The sequence below is a fragment of the Leuciscus leuciscus genome, assembly GCF_965113295.1.
Source record: "Leuciscus leuciscus genome assembly, chromosome: 6".
Lineage (NCBI taxonomy): Eukaryota > Metazoa > Chordata > Actinopteri > Cypriniformes > Leuciscidae > Leuciscus > Leuciscus leuciscus.
Window position 1 is genome coordinate 318,125 of NC_138730.1, and position 21,774 is coordinate 339,898.

Consider the following 21,774-nt stretch of genomic DNA (forward strand, 5'->3'; position numbering starts at 1 on the left):
TCACTTTTAAGCAGATGATATGCAAGTCTATCTTCCTCTGAAAAAGAACAGTAAGAAACAAATAGAGTCGGGAGAAATTTAAGAGTTCTTTTTGACAGTGATCTCAAGTTTGAGAAACAGATTTATTCTGTGGTTAAGTCTTGTTTTTATCACTTGAGATTAATAGCGAAGGTGAAACCATTTTTGTCCACACGTGATCTCGAAAAACTCATTCATGCTTTTGTATTTACAAGGCTAGATTACCGCAATTCACTATATGTCGGCTCGGCATACATAAATCAAATGCTGCTGCGAGGCTTTTGACAGGTACTCGTAAGAGAGACCATATTACTCCAGTTTTGAGTTTTGAATCTGATCGATTACAGAATAAAGTTGACACCTTTTTTTTATAGTTTAGAATTAAATGTTTATAAATCATTGCATGGTATGGCTCCATTGTATTTGGTGAATTTTATTGAGAAATATGAACCGAAACGGTCTGTAAGGTCAGCTGACCATCTGGTTTTAACGACTCCTAGAACTAAACGGAGAAGTGGAGATCGAGCTTTTGTACCGATAGCTCCAAAACTCTGAAATGATTTACCCCTTTCTCTCAGATCGGCACCCACATTAAGTGTTTTTAAACACAAGCTTAGGGAATACCTCCTCGCATTTGCATTTAATGGGGTATAGAAGTTGTTCGTGTATTAAAACTGAGGGGGTTATTTCGCTGTTATTTTAAGTGTGGTTTTAGTGTTGTGGTTTTAGTGTTGTGGTTTTATGGTTGTCTTTGTGTTTTAGATATTTTACAGCACTTTGTTCAATGGTCAGTTGTGTAAAAGTGCTTAATAAATAAGTCAACGAAACGAATAAAGGTGCAAGTGTTTTAGAAGCACACATTATCAGAGTTCAGCACGAGCACTGAAAATCAAATGTGTAAAGGCACACAAACCAAAATAATGTCTCCCTATCAACTGTTAGTTGATTCTAAGGTATAAGTCAAGTCACCTTTCTTTCTATAGCACTTTATACGAAGTAGTTTTACAGTAATAACAGGAAAAATTCTGTTAAAAAGGAATGTTAAATTCTGCAGTAAAGCAGCTCTAAAAAGAGGATAAACAGTCATTGTTCAGCTGATATCAGTTCAGTTGGGTTCAGTAGCTGAGAGAAGTTCATCAGTACTGTCAGAGTTTCCTCCGCAGAAGCGGTGTGTGTGTGTGTGTGTGTGTGTGTGTTCTCACCGTGTCCGAGGTGAACTCTGGAGGGTTGTCGTTGATGTCTGTGACGGTGATGACAGCAGTGCATGTATTAGAAAGACCGTACGTGGGATTTCCCTCCATGTCAGTGGCTTGAATAATCAGTGTGTACTGACTCACTTTCTGCAAAGACAGACCACACAGCGAATGTCCAGTTACACTTTCTTGCATTTCTTTTCACTTTGAAAAAAGCGAAGTGAGAAGAAAAAAACAACAACTTTTTATGCATTAAGACAAGAGGGATCCTTAATTGTTACAAAGCCAACTAACTTCAGTGGCCCTCTTGTAGGATGCGTGAAATAAAGAGTTTTGCCTCCAGGTTCCCAGTGTTGTGTCCTGATTTCATAATCAGCAATCTGAGTGTTTTTCTTTGTGAACTGTCATCTGTTGCTTTTATAAGATGATACTTAAAAAGTTATGTTTGCTTTATACTGCATTTCTGTAGTGATGGTCATGGTAAATTATTATTTTGGGATTGATTCACACTCCCCAGTAGCCGGAAGGAGTCAGACAAATCTATGACAAAATGCTGTATAAACTAATAATGTAATGCAAACTGTGTCTTAAATTTCATACATGCAATGCATTAAAGTAATTACAGATACCAAATATAGTGCTTAACAAAAACAAAAAAGGTTATTTAAAAGTAATTAAAATAATATTGCACTTAAATATGGTATTGCACACAAAAAGAAAGGAATGAAAATAATGTATTTGTAAAAATCATTTTGTGGCTGCTGTGAAAAAGCTGTTCTGATAACTGGCAGTTCTTGATTTAAGTCTGCATTGCCAGATGGTAACGTCTAAACAGATTGTGTGCTGGATGAGAAGAGCCACCAACAATTCTCCCAACGTGTTTCTTGACACGGACCATGTACAGGTCCAGGTCAGTCCTGAATACTCACTGAAGTCTGTGCTTGTCCAGTGGCAGAGCTGAACCCAACAGTACAGGACAGGTTGAACTGTGAAATCAGCACAGCGTGCCCTTCGGCAGGTTAGGGTTCTTCAGTTGACGAAGAAGGACATCATCTGCTGTGATGATGAGGACAATCTGCACACCCTTGCAGACGAGATACCAAGCAACTCGAAGGAACAGTCATGGTCAGTGGAGACAAAACCTCTTTTAAACAGCAATCATGTGCTCTCCTGCCTAGATGTGGACTCATCTCTATCCCGAATGAGGCTGATAGAGGAGCTCCAGAATAAAGTGCAGTCCCATGGTCAATACATCTTCCACAGACCTACTGTACGTGATCTACAGACACACAGGAGGGAGCCTGTGATGAGCTTCAGGCGTGCTAATACCAGCCTCTCCAGGCATCTCATAACCACTGAGTTTAGGGTTACTGTACTCATTCAGACCTGAGCTGTGTGGGAACAGGGACAATAGTGGATCGATCGAAGCATGACCGGACCTTGCTCACTTCCAGTGATTTATTAAATATCGGAGTAAAAACGGGAAATAACATCTTCCTCGCAGAGTGTAAAAGGGAGGTAATGGAGGGAGAGATGGAGGATTGGGGAGCAGGAAAAGAGGAAATAAATAAAGGCAGAGTGAGAGGCTGATAGACTGCGCAATCCTGCAGCAGAAGATGTTCAGATGTTCAGATCTTCAGATCTTCAGCCAGGTTTTGGGTGTTACACACGTTGTTTTATAATTGTTGTTCCTCTGATCTCTTGGTCTCAAGTTTCACTTGTATGCTGATGACACCCAGATTTACATCCACTCAAAACCGGGTGATTATGTGGCTGTTGCTTTTCTTGAACATTGCATTTCTGTGATAAAAATATGGATGTCTCAAAATGTTCTTTGCCATGAAGGTGATAAGACAGAGGATGTGCTCATTGGTTCAGCCCAATTGAGGCGCGATGACATGCTGAATCGCTTACTGATTTAAATCCTCTCTTAAAACTCACCTTTTTAGACTTGCTTATATATGATTTCTTAGTTTATTTGTGTATTGTATGTTTGTATATTGTATGTATGTTTAGCACATGTGTTTCTATTTATTTTGATATCAGTTAATTTACCTTTTACCTTTACATTGTATATTCTCTGTGTAAAGCACTTGAAGTAATTAAGATGTGTTTGCAGAGGTCAAGGTTTATGATCAGAACATGTGGCATTGATGTACCTCTCGGTCCAGGCCAGCAGCAACAGTGATGACACTCCCAGTCCTGTTGTTAATGGTGAACATGTTTGGACTGGGGCTCTGGGGATTCTGGGACACAATCTTATAGCGCAGCTGCCCATTAAGAGTTTTGGGATCATCCTTGTCCACTGCCGTCACTGTCATTACTGTCGTCCCTATGGAAATTAAAGAACAATATAATAACACACACACACACACACACACACACACACACACACACACACACACACACACACACACACACACACACACAAGCTTGTCGTGCACACACACACATGTGAAATTAGTTGACCTGGTTTAGAGCCTTCAGGAACGCTTCCATTCCAGATCTGCTGGATGAACTCTGGTCGGTTGTCATTCATGTCAATGACGTTGATCATGATGTCTATGGGGTTTTCCACCTGATTCCCATTCAGGTCCACAGCATGTGCCCTCAACTGAGGCCATAACACACAGAGGACTGCATATAAATGAACAAATACAGGGCATGCAAAACACATTTAACTGTGTTGATATGTCAAGGTAGTAAGAAGTGTAGATTATTTTTACTGTGCTCACTGACTATACGGCAACCAACATTTAAATACACGAGTTAATGCACAATACATTGAGAAAATGTCTAGAAAAGGTTAATACTTCTGACATTAAATCACTGTAAAGTGGTGATGTTAAATCTCAGTGTTATCACTGCGAGTCAGACTGGATGAATTAAAGCAGATTATTACAATACTGACTGTCTGAAATGCTTCATTTCAATTGACCAATCATGACATTCTGGGTCTGATTGGTCAGTTATCCCTGATAATGACTGATAATAGTCATAAGCAGGTTGTTATTCCATATTAATTAGGAGACAACTTCTCTGAGAGTTTATCATGCTGTTGTGTTCAGAACAGTGGGTTTTGAACACACGAATTAGCAGAATTTTCAAACACACACGACCATCTACAGGTGTGGGGTCGTAAGATATTGAATGTTTCTGAAAGAGTCTCTTCTGCTCAGCAAAGGTTTACAGTAAAACAGTGTAATATTATTCCAGTGTAAATCAGCTGTTTTCTATGTGAATATATAGTAAAGTGTAATTAATTCCTGTGATCAAAGCTGAATTTTCAGCATCATTACTCCAGTCTTCAGTGTCACATGATCCTTCAGAAATCATTCTAATATGAGGATCTGGGGCCTCATTTATAAACGTTGCGTACGCACAAAAGAAGGCGTACGCCACTCTCTACGCAATAATTGGTATTTATAAAAAGCAAACTTGACGGGAAAATGTGCGGTCCTTCACGCAAACTCTGACCCAGGCGTACGCACAAAAACAGGTGAAATGAGAAATGGCGACACCGTCGGCAGAAGGAAGAAACACGTGAGAGTGTGTGAAAGTGTAGACCGTTGTGTAAAAGAAATGGCAATACTGCCTCTCATAAATTACATGAAGACTTCACAAAGCAAGTCTTACAATTAACAGCCTACACCAGGGGTGTCAAACTCATTTTCACTGAGGGCCACTTCAGCATTATGGCTGCCCTCAAAGGGCCGGTTGTAACTGTAAGACTTTTAAAATGTTAATATATTGTCTCTTTATTTGATTATTACTTATTTAAGTTACAAATATTGTATATGCATTTGCAGGGGTGTTTCTAGGTTTTAAAAACATCAGGGGATGAGCCCAAAACATCAGGAGCTGGGTAATAATGATTTGATACAGATAATATTGTATTATTGTATATATGCAGGGGCAAACTGGCTCAAAATTCAGCCCTGGCACTGTACTAGCCACACCAGCACACATTACCACACAGTCATGCGTATTCAAATGTGAGGTAGTTAGGGGGGTTCGATAAAATTTGGATTTCTCTGACCTACATATGTGCATTTTAAGGTGTTTAAAGGCCACATTTTTTTTGGGATAACAATAGCTTTAAAAGCATGTCAGTGGGCAGTAGCATAAATTATTTGTCAAGATAACAGATTCTTAAAAATGAGAATGAGGATAAATGTTGCAATGAATGATGATGATCCACACTACAAAATGGAAATGCAGAATGTTTCTGCTTATTGTTGACAATACACATATTCCAAACGGGAATGGCCTTAAATGAGAAATCTTTCAAGGATTATTTTGCATAGATGTTACATTTCAATCAAAAACCAGTGCAATCTTTTTAAAACTAATCAGTTTAAAGTTCAATTGTTCACTCCTAAAGACAGTCACTTGTCGCCACCTACTGGCTTAATGATGCAAGTGGTGCAAACACAGACAAGAGGGGTGATACAAATGGTGAAAAGGCTAATACTGGTACCTATTTTAAAATAATATAAAATATCAATATATTATTCTTTAATCAGTTCTATGCAGCAGAACCAGATTTAACAGATTTTTTTTTTTTTTACCAATTGTCGAAATAAAGTAGGCCTATAGCACTACAAAGCTATTTTTGTCAGAGCAGGAGCAGATCAGGGAGAGGACCAGTGAACGAGAGGATCGTGATTCGTGTAATTTTACCAGTGTTGCCCAGCACGGCTATACACCATGTTACAGCAGAGTAGTAGGCCTACTATTGCAAAAAGAAACAAGTCCAGAGAAATTTCATGTCGGCACGTTTTTTAAGCGGACTTTGCCTTTCCAATGAGCGTGAGCAGAACTCGCAACACTCACACACACACACGGAGGTTGCTTGCGGAACATTGAGCAGAACGTGCTGTGGACACGGAGCGGAGAGCACAGCGCACACACACAGCGGAACCGAGGGGAACGGAACGAAGTTATGCATCTTCGGAAGCGGACTCGCACGCAAAGTCATAAAACACGCTGAGCCAGAGTCAAACCATCGCCGAACACGGAGGGGCGCGGCGGCTTTTTAGTAGGCTATTTCGGCCAAAAAACGAAAATGTTATTTTCGGCCGAAAATTTTCGGCAGCCTAAATTTTATTGCATTCCTAATTTTAAGACACCCATATGCTCTCGCGGGCCACATAAAATAATGTGGCGGGCCGGATTTGGCCCGCGGGCCTTGAGTTTGACACATGTGGCCTACACGAACACCCGTTTGATCGATCTGCAGTGTAAAACAAGCAAAATCAAACGAAGATTACAACAGAAATGCAAATGAACACATATTTGCAAAAAGAAAAGTGAAATATGTTCTGCAATAATATTGGCATGTTATGAGTTAAGAGGGGTCAGCTCCGGTGTCCCCTTCCCCCCACCCGTGGCAGACACACTCTGGCGACGGAGCGCTATAGACGCTTTTTTGCAGCATTAACAGCGTCTGCAACCTTTTGCCACTCAAGTGCCTTTTTGGCATTAGTAATACCCACGCTGTGCCCTCCAAACAATATTTTACTCCTCTTTTCCACCTCGCCAACGATAATTTCTACTTCACTTTGAGTGAAGTTACGTTTCTTGGTTTTCCTCTCTGTGTTTGCCATGATTTCGCAATCGATGAATATTAACTTGTGGGCGTTTCACCGACTATTTATGGGCAACTATGGGCGTGACATGAAGCCGCAAAAGCTGCGCTACATTCAGAATTGATTGTGATTTATTAAGGGAAAACTGCGTAGGATGTGCGTGCGCTCGGTTTTATAAATCCGAATATTTCTATCCGTACGCCACTTCTGACGCAAATCCTACGCAAAGTTTTATAAATGAGGCCCCAGATGCTCAAGAAACATTTATGATTATTTTCAGTGTTGATAATTATTATTTTTATTTATTTGTTGTTATTATAATTATTTATTTTTTAAATATTACTGACCCTAAACTTACAGTTTTACACACAAGAAAGAGCCCAGCCCTTCCTATCTAATGTTTAGCTTAGACTCAGTCACTCTTTCCCTCAGCCCAGGAGAATCTTCTACTACTCAGTGTTATAGACAGCATTAGAGTAAGGTTTAGAACTACACTGTGTGTATAGAGAGAGATCACTTCTGCAACAATACTGTGGAAATGCTTCAACTGATGCCATTACTGAGTACAGTCATCTGTACAGTTATAAAGAACAGCACATTCTTAACAACAGTAGAACATTCTAGTCTGAAGTATAGAGGATCTCACATTGAAGCTGGGCAAGTGCTCTCGGTCCAGGGGCTTGAGGACGGTCAGCTGTCCTGAGACGGGGTCGATGGAGAAGACTCCAGTGGGGGGCTGGTCGGCCCCGGGGCCCGTCACACTGTAGCGTAAACTCACACGCTCGTCATTATCTGAGCGAATCTACATGACAGCAGAGAGTACAGCCCTGAACTACTGAAGCAGCTTCACAACACATTTCACTTTTGCAATTAAACATATATCTTGAAACAGGGTGTTTAATAAAAAGCTAGCGCAGGACATGATTTTAAAGGAAATTTGGACTTCATGTTAACATATCATTTACCCTGAAGCCACAGCAGATTCAGCATCCTCCATTAATATGCATAACAATATTTTGTGTTCACACTGTGTAATGCATGTATGAGAGTACATGTGGATTCTGTGAGATAATATGATACCGATTATATTGCTATAACTTACTATAACTGTGTGTGTGTGTGTGTGTGTGTGTGTGTGTGTGTGTGTGTGTGTGTGTGTGTGTGTGTGTGTGTGTGTGTGTTAATCTTACCCTAACCAGTTTCAATGGGAAAGGCCCTCTTGAGTTTTCTGCCACATTGATAGGAGGAATCACCCAATCTCTCTTCATGCGCTTGAGAGACACGTCCGTCAGCCGGGGAGGAAACACTATTTCCTGCAGATATGGTCACAGGTGAAGAAACATGTGTTAAACTTGTGTAACAGCGAACAGATGTAAAGTGATACAGCTGCAGGTGTGTACATGTGTCAGTGAATTGTCTAATCAGTGAATTTCATACAAAATGAAATGACTGAAAACATTTTTTTTTTTTTTTTTTTTTATGTTGGCATTATTTACAATTAAATAACCAAATCCGGTGGGCAATGTCACCAAAATCTTATTTCACAATATTAGAAATGTTATTTCATGATAACAATATATACTGTATATCACTATAGCTATTTTATTTTTGTTATTACAAATAAAAACAAAGCAGAAAATTACAAACAATAGGGCAAATACAATTAAACAAAAATATGAATTAAACCAATTAAGATTTTCAGGTGCAATAGGTTTATTTAACATGTAGTTAGAAACAGTACAGACATTTAATAATCAAATGTAAAAAATGAAATACTGCATAGTCTTCATTGAATGAATTAAATATAAAAATGTTCTTATTAAAGCTTCAAAAGTTCTTCAGTAAAGAGCAGTGAGTGATGTTATAGGTTTATTAGGCTGCTGTCCCTTTAAGACCAAACACATGATACTGATACTGTAACACGTGTGCTCTGTGTCTGTCTCCCTGTGACCTAGGCTGCGTTCAGCCCCGACAAAACGTTGCACAACATTTTTTAAACAGAAACGGTGATGCGTTGAACACACTGTTCTGATGACGCAAGAGTTGCCACTACGGCAGCTGAGAAGGCCATTCTTTGTGTTCTTTGTGAAGAATTTTCGGAGCCTGATGAAATCGGTCTAAATATGTGTTTAATACTACAAAATATGCCCGATGTTACAGTTACTGCACTTGCCGCCCAGAACACTAGAGAACATCCCAGTGGAGTGAAGGGATTGCTGAAACTGAAGCACACATCTTACCTAATTCAGACTAAAACACATCTATTTAGCCTCACATACTGACTTTATTTGTAGTTCATACTGTTTTAATACCCTGTATTTTCTTTCTCATTTTTAGGAAAAGCACTTAATTACCATTGTTTATTTCTATACCAAATGTCATACACTTGCAATGAAGCTAAAATATAAACAACTACATCATTATATTGATATCCTATATTTTTACAATAAAACTTACGACAAACATGTCTTCTAATATCCTCAGTTGTTGCGTATACCGAGCTGCATCGAACACATTTGTAAATGACTTTCCTTGAACCCATTGTGCGAGTTCACTTTAATACCGCGTGCTTTATATACATGTTGCTGCTGATTGGACTGCAGTTCTGACACACCCACCAAACAAGAGAAAACACAAACCACACACATCTACACATCTCAAACCCCGTTACACACCGGTGCACGCCGCTTCCAGGAGACATGACGTTCAACCCGGAAACCGTAGCAAAACGTTGCGCACCGTTTTGAACTTGAACATGCCCCTGGTTTTCCCCAATCTGTTAGATTGGTCATTTCTTACACCTGTGTCCTGTTAATTATCTAATTAAGTTCCTTTGTTTGCTCTGTGTATTTAGACCCTGTCTTCTCCCTCAGTCTTCATCCGTTCTCATTAATGTTTGTGTGGTTTTCTCCTGGTTCCTGAGTTTTGTCGTTAGATACTTTATAATCGTTCTCCTTCTTGCTGTTTCCACTACCAGGTTCTGTAACAGATACACATCCGCTCTCCACCCCACTGTTTACTGTCACTTGAGACATAACCGGCTGTGTTTACATCAATACTCCACACGGTGCGCTTTTTGCAGCACTCCTTGTTTTATTGTAAAATTATTTGTCAGGAATATAGAACAAATGCAATAAAATGACTATTAAAGCTATTAGCAGCCCTTTAAGATAATACAATTGTAAATAATAAAATAATAGAAAACAAAAGACAGGGAGAGAGAGACAGACAAACAAACAAGCTGCCATCGTGGAACGTGGGGAATATATCGGAGGATTTGAGGGCGCAGAACACACAAATTAATCTTCCAGATGATTCGTTCAAACATAATTCCACAGAACTCAACACTACAGATCCCAGATCACCAGTCTAATCTAGGGCCATAAGTGGAGTGGCCTCCAGCCAGTCTGAGCTAATCAGAGGAAAACCCAGCCAAGATCTTTATGGCCATGCGATTGTAGCCAATGGTAGTTATTTCCTTTGCAGATTGATGGGGCGTGCCTTATTTCACGTGTTGTATTTGGCCTATAAAGGCAGCTTTAGGTGTCTTAAGGATGTGCGTCTCACAGTCACGGCTGACGTCATCTATTTCCGGCGCGGGAGTGTTTGTATGTGTGGACTGAGGAATCCTGTGGCACATCGTTGCAACGCACATTGTATTGGATTGTTTTAATGTCCTGGAGTTTAAATCCCCTGCGTACTGCAAGCAGTCTGAACTGTTAAAGACATAGAGGGAGAGATGTTGCAGTGGGCTTCTCGTCGGGGCTTTGGTGGCTGTATTCTCGAATGCTGACGCTCACATTACTGATTCTTGTTCAACATTGGGCCGCAGACTGTTTCGTTATGCGGTGTTGCGCTGGCCAGACTGCCAGACTGGATGTGTAGTATTCATGAACTATATTAGCGTGCTGCTGTGTTGTACTTGCTTCATTCTATGTGTGTTTATTTCGGCGCTGGACACTTTGAATATCAGCTGAACGGTAGCCTGGCGTGCCGCAGATCCAGCACTGTGTGGCCTACTCTCACTCCGAGGCCTCGAAGGGTTTGAATGACCACTCAACAGTCACCATTGTGATCTTGAATGACCACTCAACAGTCACCATTGTGATCTTGAATGACCACTCAACAGTCACCATCGTGATCTTGAATGACCACTCAACAGTCACCATCGGGATCTTGAATGACCACTCAACAGTCACCATCGTGATCTTGAATGACCACTCAACAGTCACCATCGGGATCTTGAATGACCACTCAACAGTCACCATCGTGATCTTGAATGACCACTCAACAGTCACCATTGTGATCTTGAATGACCACTCAACAGTCACCATCGTGATCTTGAATGACCACTCAACAGTCACCATCGTGATCTTGAATGACCACTCAACAGTCACCATCGTGATCTTGAATGACCACTCAACAGTCACCATCGTGATCTTGAATGACCACTCAACAGTCACCATCGTGATCTTGAATGACCACTCAACAGTCACCATCGTGATCTTGAATGACCACTCAACAGTCACCATCGTGATCTTGAATGACCACTCAACAGTCACCATCGTGATCTTGAATGACCACTCAACAGTCACCATTGTGATCTTGAATGACCACTCAACAGTCACCATCGGGATCCGGGGTCTTTCTGTGTCTTAACGCCGTATGAATTGAATTGGTTTCTTTGCCCATTGAATTGTTTTTTTTCTTCTTTTTTCTCAGGTGAACCTATTGTTTTACAAATCTAATTTTCTTTTGTTGTAGCTCTGTTTCTGTGAATTTATTATTACTATTATTATTATTATTATTATTATTATTATTTCTTGTGTTAACCGAGTTTCTGTGAATCCGTTATTTTTCTTTTGATCAGTTTTTTGTGAATTTGTTATTTACAATAGGTTTATTTGTATTTATTTTTTTCAATTTGATTACCAAATTTTATACGGATGCGTGTGTGTATATGTTTGTATGTCTAAATTGTAGTCTTTGCTTCCTCTCCAGAAGCTGGGGTGACCAGGGTTCGTGTGTGTGTGTGGACGAGCCCTCTCTCTCTGTTTGGTGGCGGTCTCTTCCGCGTGCAGTGTTCCACAGTGTGAGTTCACGTGTGTTTGCTGTGTTTTTCAGAGCAGAGTATTATAGCTTTATAATTAGATTTTCATACATGTGATTTAATGCTTTCCAATAAAATAGTTTTTTTTGTATTTCACCTCTGTTTCGAGTCCTGACTCAGCCGTAATCGAACCTGTGTGCTTTAGTGATGCTTATAAAAGGCGATTCCCCGGTAGATTAGCCTCCAGGGTGGCGTAGTCGGGTATCTTAGAGGTGTAGATTTTTAAGTCTGCCCTCTGGGGGTGGATTGCCGGTATAGGCAACTCCCTCCCTGGTTTAAACTTTCAATTGTTCTTGCTAAACCCTGAGAGTAACCACCACCTCGCCACACAAGCTTCAAAGAGATAAGCCCAGCTAAAGTCAAGTCAAGTCATTCATCATTTATATAGCGCTTTTAACAATGTAGATTGTTTCAAAGCAGCTTTACAGAGATAAACGTATAATTTAAGGTAACAGAGATTGTGTTGGCTTTATAGCTTTATAGTTCTTCTAAAGGAAGAACGTGTCAGTGTTAGATAGTGTGGAAGAGACTGATTGGTTCAGAGATGGCACAGCTCGGGGCCTGACCAAGATAACAACAAAGGTTGCTTGATCCCAAGACAAAGGATTTAAAACAGACCTCCTTCTTCTTAAGGACCCCTAAATTACCCCAGGGTTGAAATCTCTTAAAACCACAGAGACTGAGACTTTACATATCAAAATACATAAAATCATCCCACAACAATTCTTAACTAACTTGTGAAGAAAATGCCGCCTCTGAAATAAAGACAGTGTCTAATTGGTCAGAACTCCTCCAGGAGGCTGGACAAACATTTGAGTTTAAAATCTTAGGACCCGAACAATTAGCATATACTTAGAGTAGCCATTGAGTAGCCGTGACAGAGTAACCAGACAGACGAGTAACCATGTAGACGAGCAGACGAAAGAACCCAACTCAAGATCAGGAGAACATCTCATCTCACTTTTCTTTCTCTTACTTAGTTTTCTTCTGCTTTTCGTTGTGAGTCTCGGTTCTAAGTTAAGTTTTGCTGCAAAGTTTTGGTCCACGATTCGACTGCAAAGCCCGCTTCCAACTTCAAAGACTTTCCATCCGCCAGCACACCACGTGATTGGCCACTCCAGCCATCTATCCAGGCACGAGGAGACGCTGCCAATGAACCCGGGAAAACCCCTTTTACGCTGACAAAGGGAATCCCCAAAAGGAACGCAAAAACAAGCAAGTAGCCTCCAGACTCTTAAGCTGAACTGGTGCATTGATATATATTTAATAACCCGCCTAAGAAACGATAGAAGGGTTAAATTAATGATAGATGGTTCGTTCAGATCATGTCTTATAAGTGAATATATTGCTAGAAATGTGGGATTTCATCATCTCACTCTTAAGACTCATTCTTTCCTCACTTTCTTTCTTTCTGCAACTCGTATGAATGTGTGTGTGTGTGTGTTTGTGTTAGATATTAGTTTTATGTGTTAGAATAATCAATAAAGTCTTGTTTGTATTTTAAAGAGAAGTGTTCTTGTGTTATGTGCCTATGAATTTAAGTTACCTTGCTAATAAAGAGTCTTTTCACTAGTCTGGATATTAATATCTGCTGCAGAGTTAATAATTATGGCCTTTTGAAATAATTGCTGGACGAGTAATTTGCTCAGCCGTATAAGTGATTCTTTCAAGATTCCCTATAAATAAATTGATAATTCCCTTTGAGCTAAATTGACCTTTTTGACCCTTACAATATGTATCAGCATATTGCACATCCATTCATCCAACAGTGCCTTGAACCGCCGGTGAGACAGCGCCTCGGACCGCATATTACTGACAGCTTTGACATCATCTTGCTTCACATCCACAAGCCTGATGGGTTTGGCACATAGCTGTTCTTGATGTTAAATACAGTGCTACACTTTCCCCTCACATTCACTGACTTTCTGAGACATCAACGTAGCAAGGCCAGACAAAATCAACAAAACAAAATGCATACAATCGTACATAATCTCTAAATACTGGGGAAAACAGCAGTCGAGTACACAATCAGCTTCCAGATAAGTCTGTCAAAACACAATTACACATGTTCAATACACCGGCATTCATACACAATTTAAAATATACAGCAAATCACATTTAAAACAGGCATTTCAATTAGTCATACACTTTTTTAAAATATAAAATCACATAAAACATTCAATGACCTCTACAAAGTTTTCATTCACAAGTTCACACTTAAAAACGATCAGATATAGTAAAGTAGTACTAGCATCGGGTGTGAGGACGGGCTGGAGCTCTGCATGTGTCCTGAACCCTGGAGTTCTCCCCCGTATCTCTCCTTAGGAGAGGAACCAGGCGAGTGTGGTGGAGGGATGCGATCAGTTATTATTATTATTACAACAATTATACGAAAAATGTTGAAGATAAAACATTTGAGGGGAAATTCACACAAGTGGGATGCATTAATTATATTGGTTTTATAGTAAATGTCATATGTTTTTTTTTATTGAATATTACCAGCAGAAATGAACTTTCTCATTCATTTCCAGGGGCAATTTTTTTTCTAACTATGTTCTGACCATTTTTTATTCTACCCAAGCATTTACACTGCAATTACAACAGCAGAGATAATGTTATGAGATTAATGATTAAAATATATATAAAAAAACTGAATATATAAAAAATGGGAATGATATAAAAATATATATATTAAAACCACCAGTAGGTGGCGGCAAATCACTGTCTTAATGATGGATGAGTCATAGAAATCATAGAATCATTCATTCAAATGATTCGTTCTGGAACCAGATACTGGGTCACTGAATCTCAAAACCCCGGATTCGTTCAGAGACACGTAACTCTTAAAGGGATAGTTCACCCAAAAATGAAAATTCTGTCATCATTTACTCACCCTCAAGTTGTTTCAAACCTGTATAATTTTTTTTTTTTTCTGCTGAACACAAAAGAAGATATTTTGAAAAATGTCTGTAACCAAACAGTTGATGGACCCCATTGACTTCCATAGTATTTTTTTTTTCTCAAATATTTTTTATTTTCTGTTGAACAAATTTAAATTTAACAGACAAGAACAAAGAACAAAGCTCAGCACAACACAGATCTGGACAATATTCAGGACATATGACACAATACAAATAAAAATGTCTAATCTATAGCGATGCCATTCAATATGGATGCAACGGTAGAGTTGGTAAAGCGAAGATAAGGAGTCCAAATATTTAAGAAACGTCCTTTTGTAGAATGGAGAAGTCAAGTTAAGTATTCCAAAGGAAAAAGCTCCATGATGAGTTTATGCCAAGATGTTTTAGAAGGAGGTTTGTCGCTGATCCACGACAGGAAAATGTTTTTGCGTGTAGCATAGGTGAGGATGTCATATAGTCTGCCTGAACCAGGACTGATTTTACTGTCTCTATATCCCAAGAGTAGCGAGACAGGATCACAGGCCAAAGCAGTTCCAAATATAGCGCTCATATCTTTCAGAACATCTTGCCAGTAAAACTGAATTTTAGGACAGTACCAAACACAATGAGTATATGTACCCACCGCTGATTTGCATTTAAGGCAATCAGGAGAGGTTTGAGGATTCATTTTATGTCTTTTGCTAGGAGATATTTGCAGTCTGTGAATAATTTTAAACTGTAACAACCTGGCGCGATTACAGACAGATATCCGTTTTGTTTGATTACAAATGACATCCCACTTCTCCTTATCAATAGCTACACCCAATTCAGTTTGCCAATATTATTGACATATTATTGACAATATTATGTAGAAAATGTCACTTATCACAATATTCAAACTTTGTTTACTGAACTGTTGTGTAAAATTTGCAATCTCGCCAATATTCTGGAAATATTGGTTAATATCATATGTTATTAATATAAAAATAACTCCTACTAGGGCCATTTTCCCACCATACCTTTGGGTGCATTGTGTTAATTCTGCTGGCATTTGCCCCCCAATCCCCTGATCACGTCTGACCCGGCTTAAAGAGAAACATCGATAAAACACAACAAAACACCATCAATAGTTTTGTATGTTGTTTTCCGTCATTGGAAAGAGCGACATATTTGTCATTAAAGCACTATGATTTGAAAGAAACAAATGTCAGTGAATTTATGCTCATTAATTAGAAAACATATGCCATCATTAATTATCATTTGAATCTATTGACAGCCTTATGCTGCGTTCACACCAAACGCGAATCTGCGTCAAAATTCGCGCCTGCCGCATCTAGTTATACGCGGGACCACTTTGTGTGCATTCGCGCGTCAAGAGCGAAATAAGTTTGAAGCGAAATTTACGCGCGTCAGAGGCGAAAGTTTCGAACCCCGTTGGCGGCCATCTTTTTACAAGATGTCTGTTATTGATCGGTCATTTATCGAGAGAGTCGCCGCTCTGTATTTGCTCTGGAGAGCAGAACAGCGGCGTAGGGATCATCGTCGCTGTACTCGGGTCCACCAGACCCTCCGGAGGGTTTCAGGAGTTTCACAATTTGCTCCAGGAGCTAGGTTTGGTGGACCTAACGGTGAGGACGCTGACGAGGACCGCGTAGGCCGTAAGGCCTCGGCCTCGAGTGGTCGCTGCCTGACGAGCCCGCGCTCTACAGCCCGGCGCGAGGTTCACCCTCGCCCGCACCCACCTAATCTGTCATTTATTTTTGTTTTGATAATAAATGGAGTCAGCCTCCAAAGGTGAAACCTGTCCTGTGATTTTTGTTTTTATACACTAAATTGTGTTTGTTGTCTTTACATTAGAATAATAATGTTTCATTATAATCTAGAATAGATATGGAATAAATAGCATTCAATACAAAATGAGTATCTCTCATATATTGAAATCGAGTTTTTATGTGAAAGATTTGCTTTGTTGTGCATTTTAGTCATATTACAAAATAATTTATTGAGGCCAAACATAAAATAACATTGTAAACTGTCACTTCACCACGTGACAGCAGCAAGCAGGCTTCTGATTGGTTAACGCGGCGCGAATTGACGCAGAAGTTCAGATTTTTCAACTCGGGCGGCAGACGCGAATTCGCGTCAAACGCGTGAATGCACAAATAGCACTAATAAATTTCGCGCGTAACCAAACGCTCAATTCGCGCGAATGAGGCGAATTCGCGTCTACCGCGCCGCGCTAAACGCCTCATTCGCGCCGCAAGACCTCCAGACGCGCGTAAACGCGTCTTACCATTGACTTAACATTGAAATCACTCGCGCCAGACGCATATTCGCGTTTGGTGTGAACGCACCATTAGGCTACATTTGAAACATAATTTTGTATAAAGAGGCATGATTTGTTTTGACAACTATTCTCTCTAGATTTAACGTTAGTCAAATTAACTATAATGAACAGGTTATAAGCCATAGCTTACTTTTAGACATGGTGAAGTAAGTCTGCGGTTGTGATGGTCGAGTCTGATATCCATTGTCAGTTATTATGCATACAGAATATCTCCTTTTATGAATATGGTCAATTTTGAAGTGTTTATATCCAAAATCCAGAATCACTGGAGTCAAAGCGCAAACTTACCTAAAGCGCAACTTATGACGTCAGAAGTAGCGTAGTAGTGCGTCATGGCGTAGTGTAAATATCAGCACTACGTCACATTACTAGCATAAGTTGCATTTTACATTTAAAGGGATGGTTTGGAGTAAATTCAACCTAGTGTCCTTTGCACCATGACCTCGAGCCAAACACCCCCCAGAAGCCTTTCTCCCCTTAGTGGAACATTATTAAAGTTACAGCTTATTTAGAGAAATCAGCCGGATGGTTTAGTACAGGCGCTAATGGATCCAAGGCTGTATCTGGTAAATTACCCCACTAATAATGCCCAGAATGGCACCAAACTTCTACAGTAGTACACATAGGTTCTGTACTCATAAAACGAGGCATTGGAAAGTTTGTAAGTACATCAGGAGTTTATTTAAATAACACTTGCCTGATGGCTAATGCTACTGCTAACCCAGACGTTGACATCACTTCAGTGATTTGGTAAAAGCCCGTAAAAGTCCTGGCAGCAATAACTGTGTGTTCATATCTCCATAATCACCACATTACAGCTATAACTGTGTGTTAATATCTCCAGAATCACCACATTACAGCTATAACTGTGTGTTAATATCTCCAGAATCACCACATTACAGCTATAACTGTGTGTTAATATCTCCAGAATCACCACATTACAGCTATAACTGTGTGTTCATATCTCCATAATCACCACATTACAGCTATAACTGTGTGTTAATATCTCCATAATCACCACATTACAGCTATAACTGTGTGTTAATATCTCCAGAATCACCACATTACATCTATAACTGTGTTAAAATCTCCAGAATAGCCACATTACAGCTATAACTGTGTGTTAATATCTCCATAATCACCACATTACAGCTATAACTGTGTGTTAATATCTCCAGAATCACCACATTACATCTATAACTGTGTTAAAATCTCCAGAATAGCCACATTACAGCTATAACTGTGTGTTAATATCTCCAGAATCACCACATTACAGCTATAACTGTGTTAATATCTCCAGAATGCCTCTTCCGGCTCGGACTCATGATGCAGATGTCGTACCTGTGATGGATGAGCTCTGGCTGGGATCAGTGTGAGCTGTGTCCTCCACTGCTGACGGGAGGCCTTGTCCTGGGCTTTAATGAGCAGAGGAGTCCTCGTCCAGGAGTGGGACGGGTGTAGCGGGCGGAGGGCGTACACTACTCCATCCACTGAGATCCAGAAGTCTTCAGGCTCACTGCACTCAAACCTCACATGAGCCCGTCTGCCACAGTCCACATACTTCACTGCCAGACACAACAAACATCAACAGTTACATCTCTTTCAGATGTAAGACAGAAATCAGGTTACATGAACATCACAGTCTACTATTTCTGTCTCCTGAGAAATATACTCTAACACCTATTTTTCTCCTTCTAGGTTTTAGAAGAGATCTCAACAACTTTGCAAACTGTGTACCAGGTCAAACGTCTCAATATGAACTCAAACCAGGGCCGTGCACAGACCTTTTGAGGGGCAACTCTATCTAATCCATTCTGGAATGATTCCGAGCTTAGTTTTTAAGCACAGATGTGTTAGAAACACCTGTATTCTGATTGCTTCCAATTACTCTCTCACACACACACACACACACACACACACACACACACACACACACACACACATCGCTCATGTTGTTTGGAATGCAGTGGGCTTATATATAAAAAATATGAAACTCACTGACAGAAGGCTACTTTCAATTTCAAAAGCTGAGGTGCAATAGCGGCTCGTCATGGAAGGCACAGCCTACCCAAAATTTTATGTTTCATAATGTGTATTTCTTGTTTGTAATGTCACCTCTGTAAGTGTAACCACCACGCACTTCTTCCCAGTGCATGAAACTGCGAAACGCGAGTCTGAGGGGATAGAGAGAGGGAGGGGGAGGCAAACCCATAGCCGGAGACTTGTGCCGCCGTTGGTAAAAAAAAATAAAAAAAATTAGCCAATCACCATCAAGTATTTCACTTTCAGAGATTAGGAGTGTTGGGAAAAGTAACATGGCAGAGGAGGCTAACTTCCATTGGTATATCAACCAATCATCGACAAGACATAAATTACGTGACATTAGTTTGAGTTGCTACCACTGATGTAACTATGGAGAGTAGAAATATGCCACTGAATATTGGATCACAAACAAATTTACTAAACTACCATTCAAACAACAGCTACAAATTAGAAATAAAGGAAGACCCCATGCCAAAGTTGGATATAGGCTACAGCAATCAGCTTCACTAAACGGCCGAACGAGCTCTTTTAACACGGACATTTAAAAGGACAGGAGGATGGATTTTTTGCTTCAAGTGATAGGCCAGGACTAGGTGAGTGAACTTATAGTTGTATTGTCTTGATGTTTGTGTCGTTTTCTATAAATATTTAGGTATATAAGTGACCAAAAAAGCCATTTTAAAGCCATAAAATCCGATCGCTAAAACTGTGTGTGCCTCCTCTATTGTAAAGCCCACCAGCCGCCACTGCTGACGTGAGATTTGTGAAGAGTCTCAGTTACTGTATGCCTTAAGGGATTAAACAGACATTTTTTGACATCAAACATCTTATATTTCAAAAGTGAAGTAATTAGGCCTAAATAAAAAAAAGATTTTAAGATTTATTAGAAAGATTTATAAGAAAAAAAGTAGATCAAGAATCGTTTTGGAATTTGATCGTGACTCCCAGAATCGGAATGGAATCGGCTGGGCGACTCTTTTTTGATCGGGCCGGTTTTCAGCTTTGTCGTGCAGTGTTCCTGCAGTGTTCGCGCAGTGTTCGTGCAGTGTTCCTGCAGTGTTCATGCAGTGTTCCTGCAGTGTTCGTGCAGTGTTCGTGCAGTGTTCGTGTAGTGTTCGTGCAGTGTTCCTGCAGTGTTCCTGCAGTGTTCATGCAGTGTTCCTGCAGTGTTCCTGCAGTGTTCGTGCAGTGTTCGTGTAGTGTTCGTGTAGTGTTCGTGCAGTGTTCCTGCAGTGTTCATGCAGTGTTCCTGCAGTGTTCGTGCAGTGTTCGTGCAGTGTTCCTGCAGTGTTCATGCAGTGTTCCTGCAGTGTTCATGCAGTGTTCCTGCAGTGTTCGTGCAGTGTTTGTGTAGTGTTCGTGCAGTGTTCCTGCAGTGTTCCTGCAGTGTTCGTGCAGTGTTCCTGCAGTGTTCCTGCAGTGTTCGTGCAGTGTTCGTGCAGTGTTCGTGCAGTGTTCGTGCAGTGTTCGTGCAGTGTTCATGCAGTGTTCGTGCAGTGTTCCTGCAGTGTTCATGCAGTGTTCCTGCAGTGTTCGTGCAGTGTTCCTGCAGTGTTCGTGCAGTGTTCGGGGGAAACGAGAGGCGATTAAGAGGTTTAAGCCTGCGGAGGGCGTTCCTGTTTTGGGGTGAATATGTGTTTTTGACAGTGTTTTCCGGGGCTGGCCGAGCTAAGATGCAGTTTCTATGCTGGAGATCTACCTCTCATCCTGTTATTCAAGTATCTTACACTGGCGACTCTAACCGACTCTGTGCAGATAAGTCTATATGGTGCGACTGGTAAAGTGAGTGAAAATAATCTGCCATCTAGAGGCGAACATGACTACACTCGGCCGTATCGAAGAGTTTGATGAATGCTCAAGTAACTCTTTTGAAGAATACACAGAAAGACTGGAATGTTCATGCAAATGATATTGAGGATGATGCAAAAAAAAAAAACACTCTGTGCTGCTCAGTTTGTTTGGTGCAAAAACGTATTCCACGCTACGTTCAGTGCTGGCCCCAACGCAGCCCTCTACTGTGTCTTATGCAAACATTGTCGCTGCCATAAAACGCCATTACAGCCCAGCGCTGTCGGAGATTGTTCAACGTTTCCATTTTCACAATTGTAAGCAGAAACATTTCTAACTACATTGCTGAACTTCAACGTTTGTCTGTGCACTGTGCTTTCGGGGATTAGTTAGAAGCAATGCTGCGTGATAGAATCGTGTGCGGGGTTATGGATGAAGCGCTGCAGTGACATCTGCTGGCTGAACCTACGCTTTATAGAGGCAGAGGAAAAGGCACTAGCTGCTGAAACAGCAATGTTAAACGCTTGCCTACTTCGTCTGCATCAAAAAGAATCACGGCTGGAGGACAATGTTCATTATGTAGCCCATGTGCATGCATCAGTACATAAGACAGCAGCTCCAAATGAAAATCCTAAACGTGACAAGCCATGCTTCAGATGTGGTGGTCAGCACACCCCACAAGCCTGTAGGTTTTCCACGGCTGCATGCCATTGCTGTAAAAAAAGAGGACACATAGAAAGACTAATCATGGTGCTGACAAGGATGCAGCCAGCACCATAGCAGA

General features: G+C 40.5%; 2 protein-coding genes across 2 annotated transcripts in view; one reads left to right on the top strand and one right to left on the bottom strand.

Annotated features, from left to right (window-relative positions):
- Positions 1–21,774, bottom strand: part of LOC309501926 (cadherin-2) — a 112,054-nt gene that overhangs the window by 62,278 nt on the left and 28,002 nt on the right. Inside the window, exons 3-8 of the mRNA XM_082174217.1 lie at positions 18,501–18,724; positions 7,993–8,115; positions 7,449–7,604; positions 3,681–3,825; positions 3,371–3,543; positions 1,221–1,358 (exon numbers count right to left, since the gene is read on the bottom strand). Coding sequence (XP_082030343.1) covers positions 1,221–1,358; positions 3,371–3,543; positions 3,681–3,825; positions 7,449–7,604; positions 7,993–8,115; positions 18,501–18,724 — 959 coding nt within the window. The remainder of the gene's footprint in view (positions 1–1,220; positions 1,359–3,370; positions 3,544–3,680; positions 3,826–7,448; positions 7,605–7,992; positions 8,116–18,500; positions 18,725–21,774) is intronic.
- The window catches only part of LOC309501994 (uncharacterized protein), a 206,986-nt gene that overhangs the window by 6,632 nt on the left and 178,580 nt on the right, over positions 1–21,774 (top strand). The gene's annotated exons all lie outside the window — the stretch shown is intronic.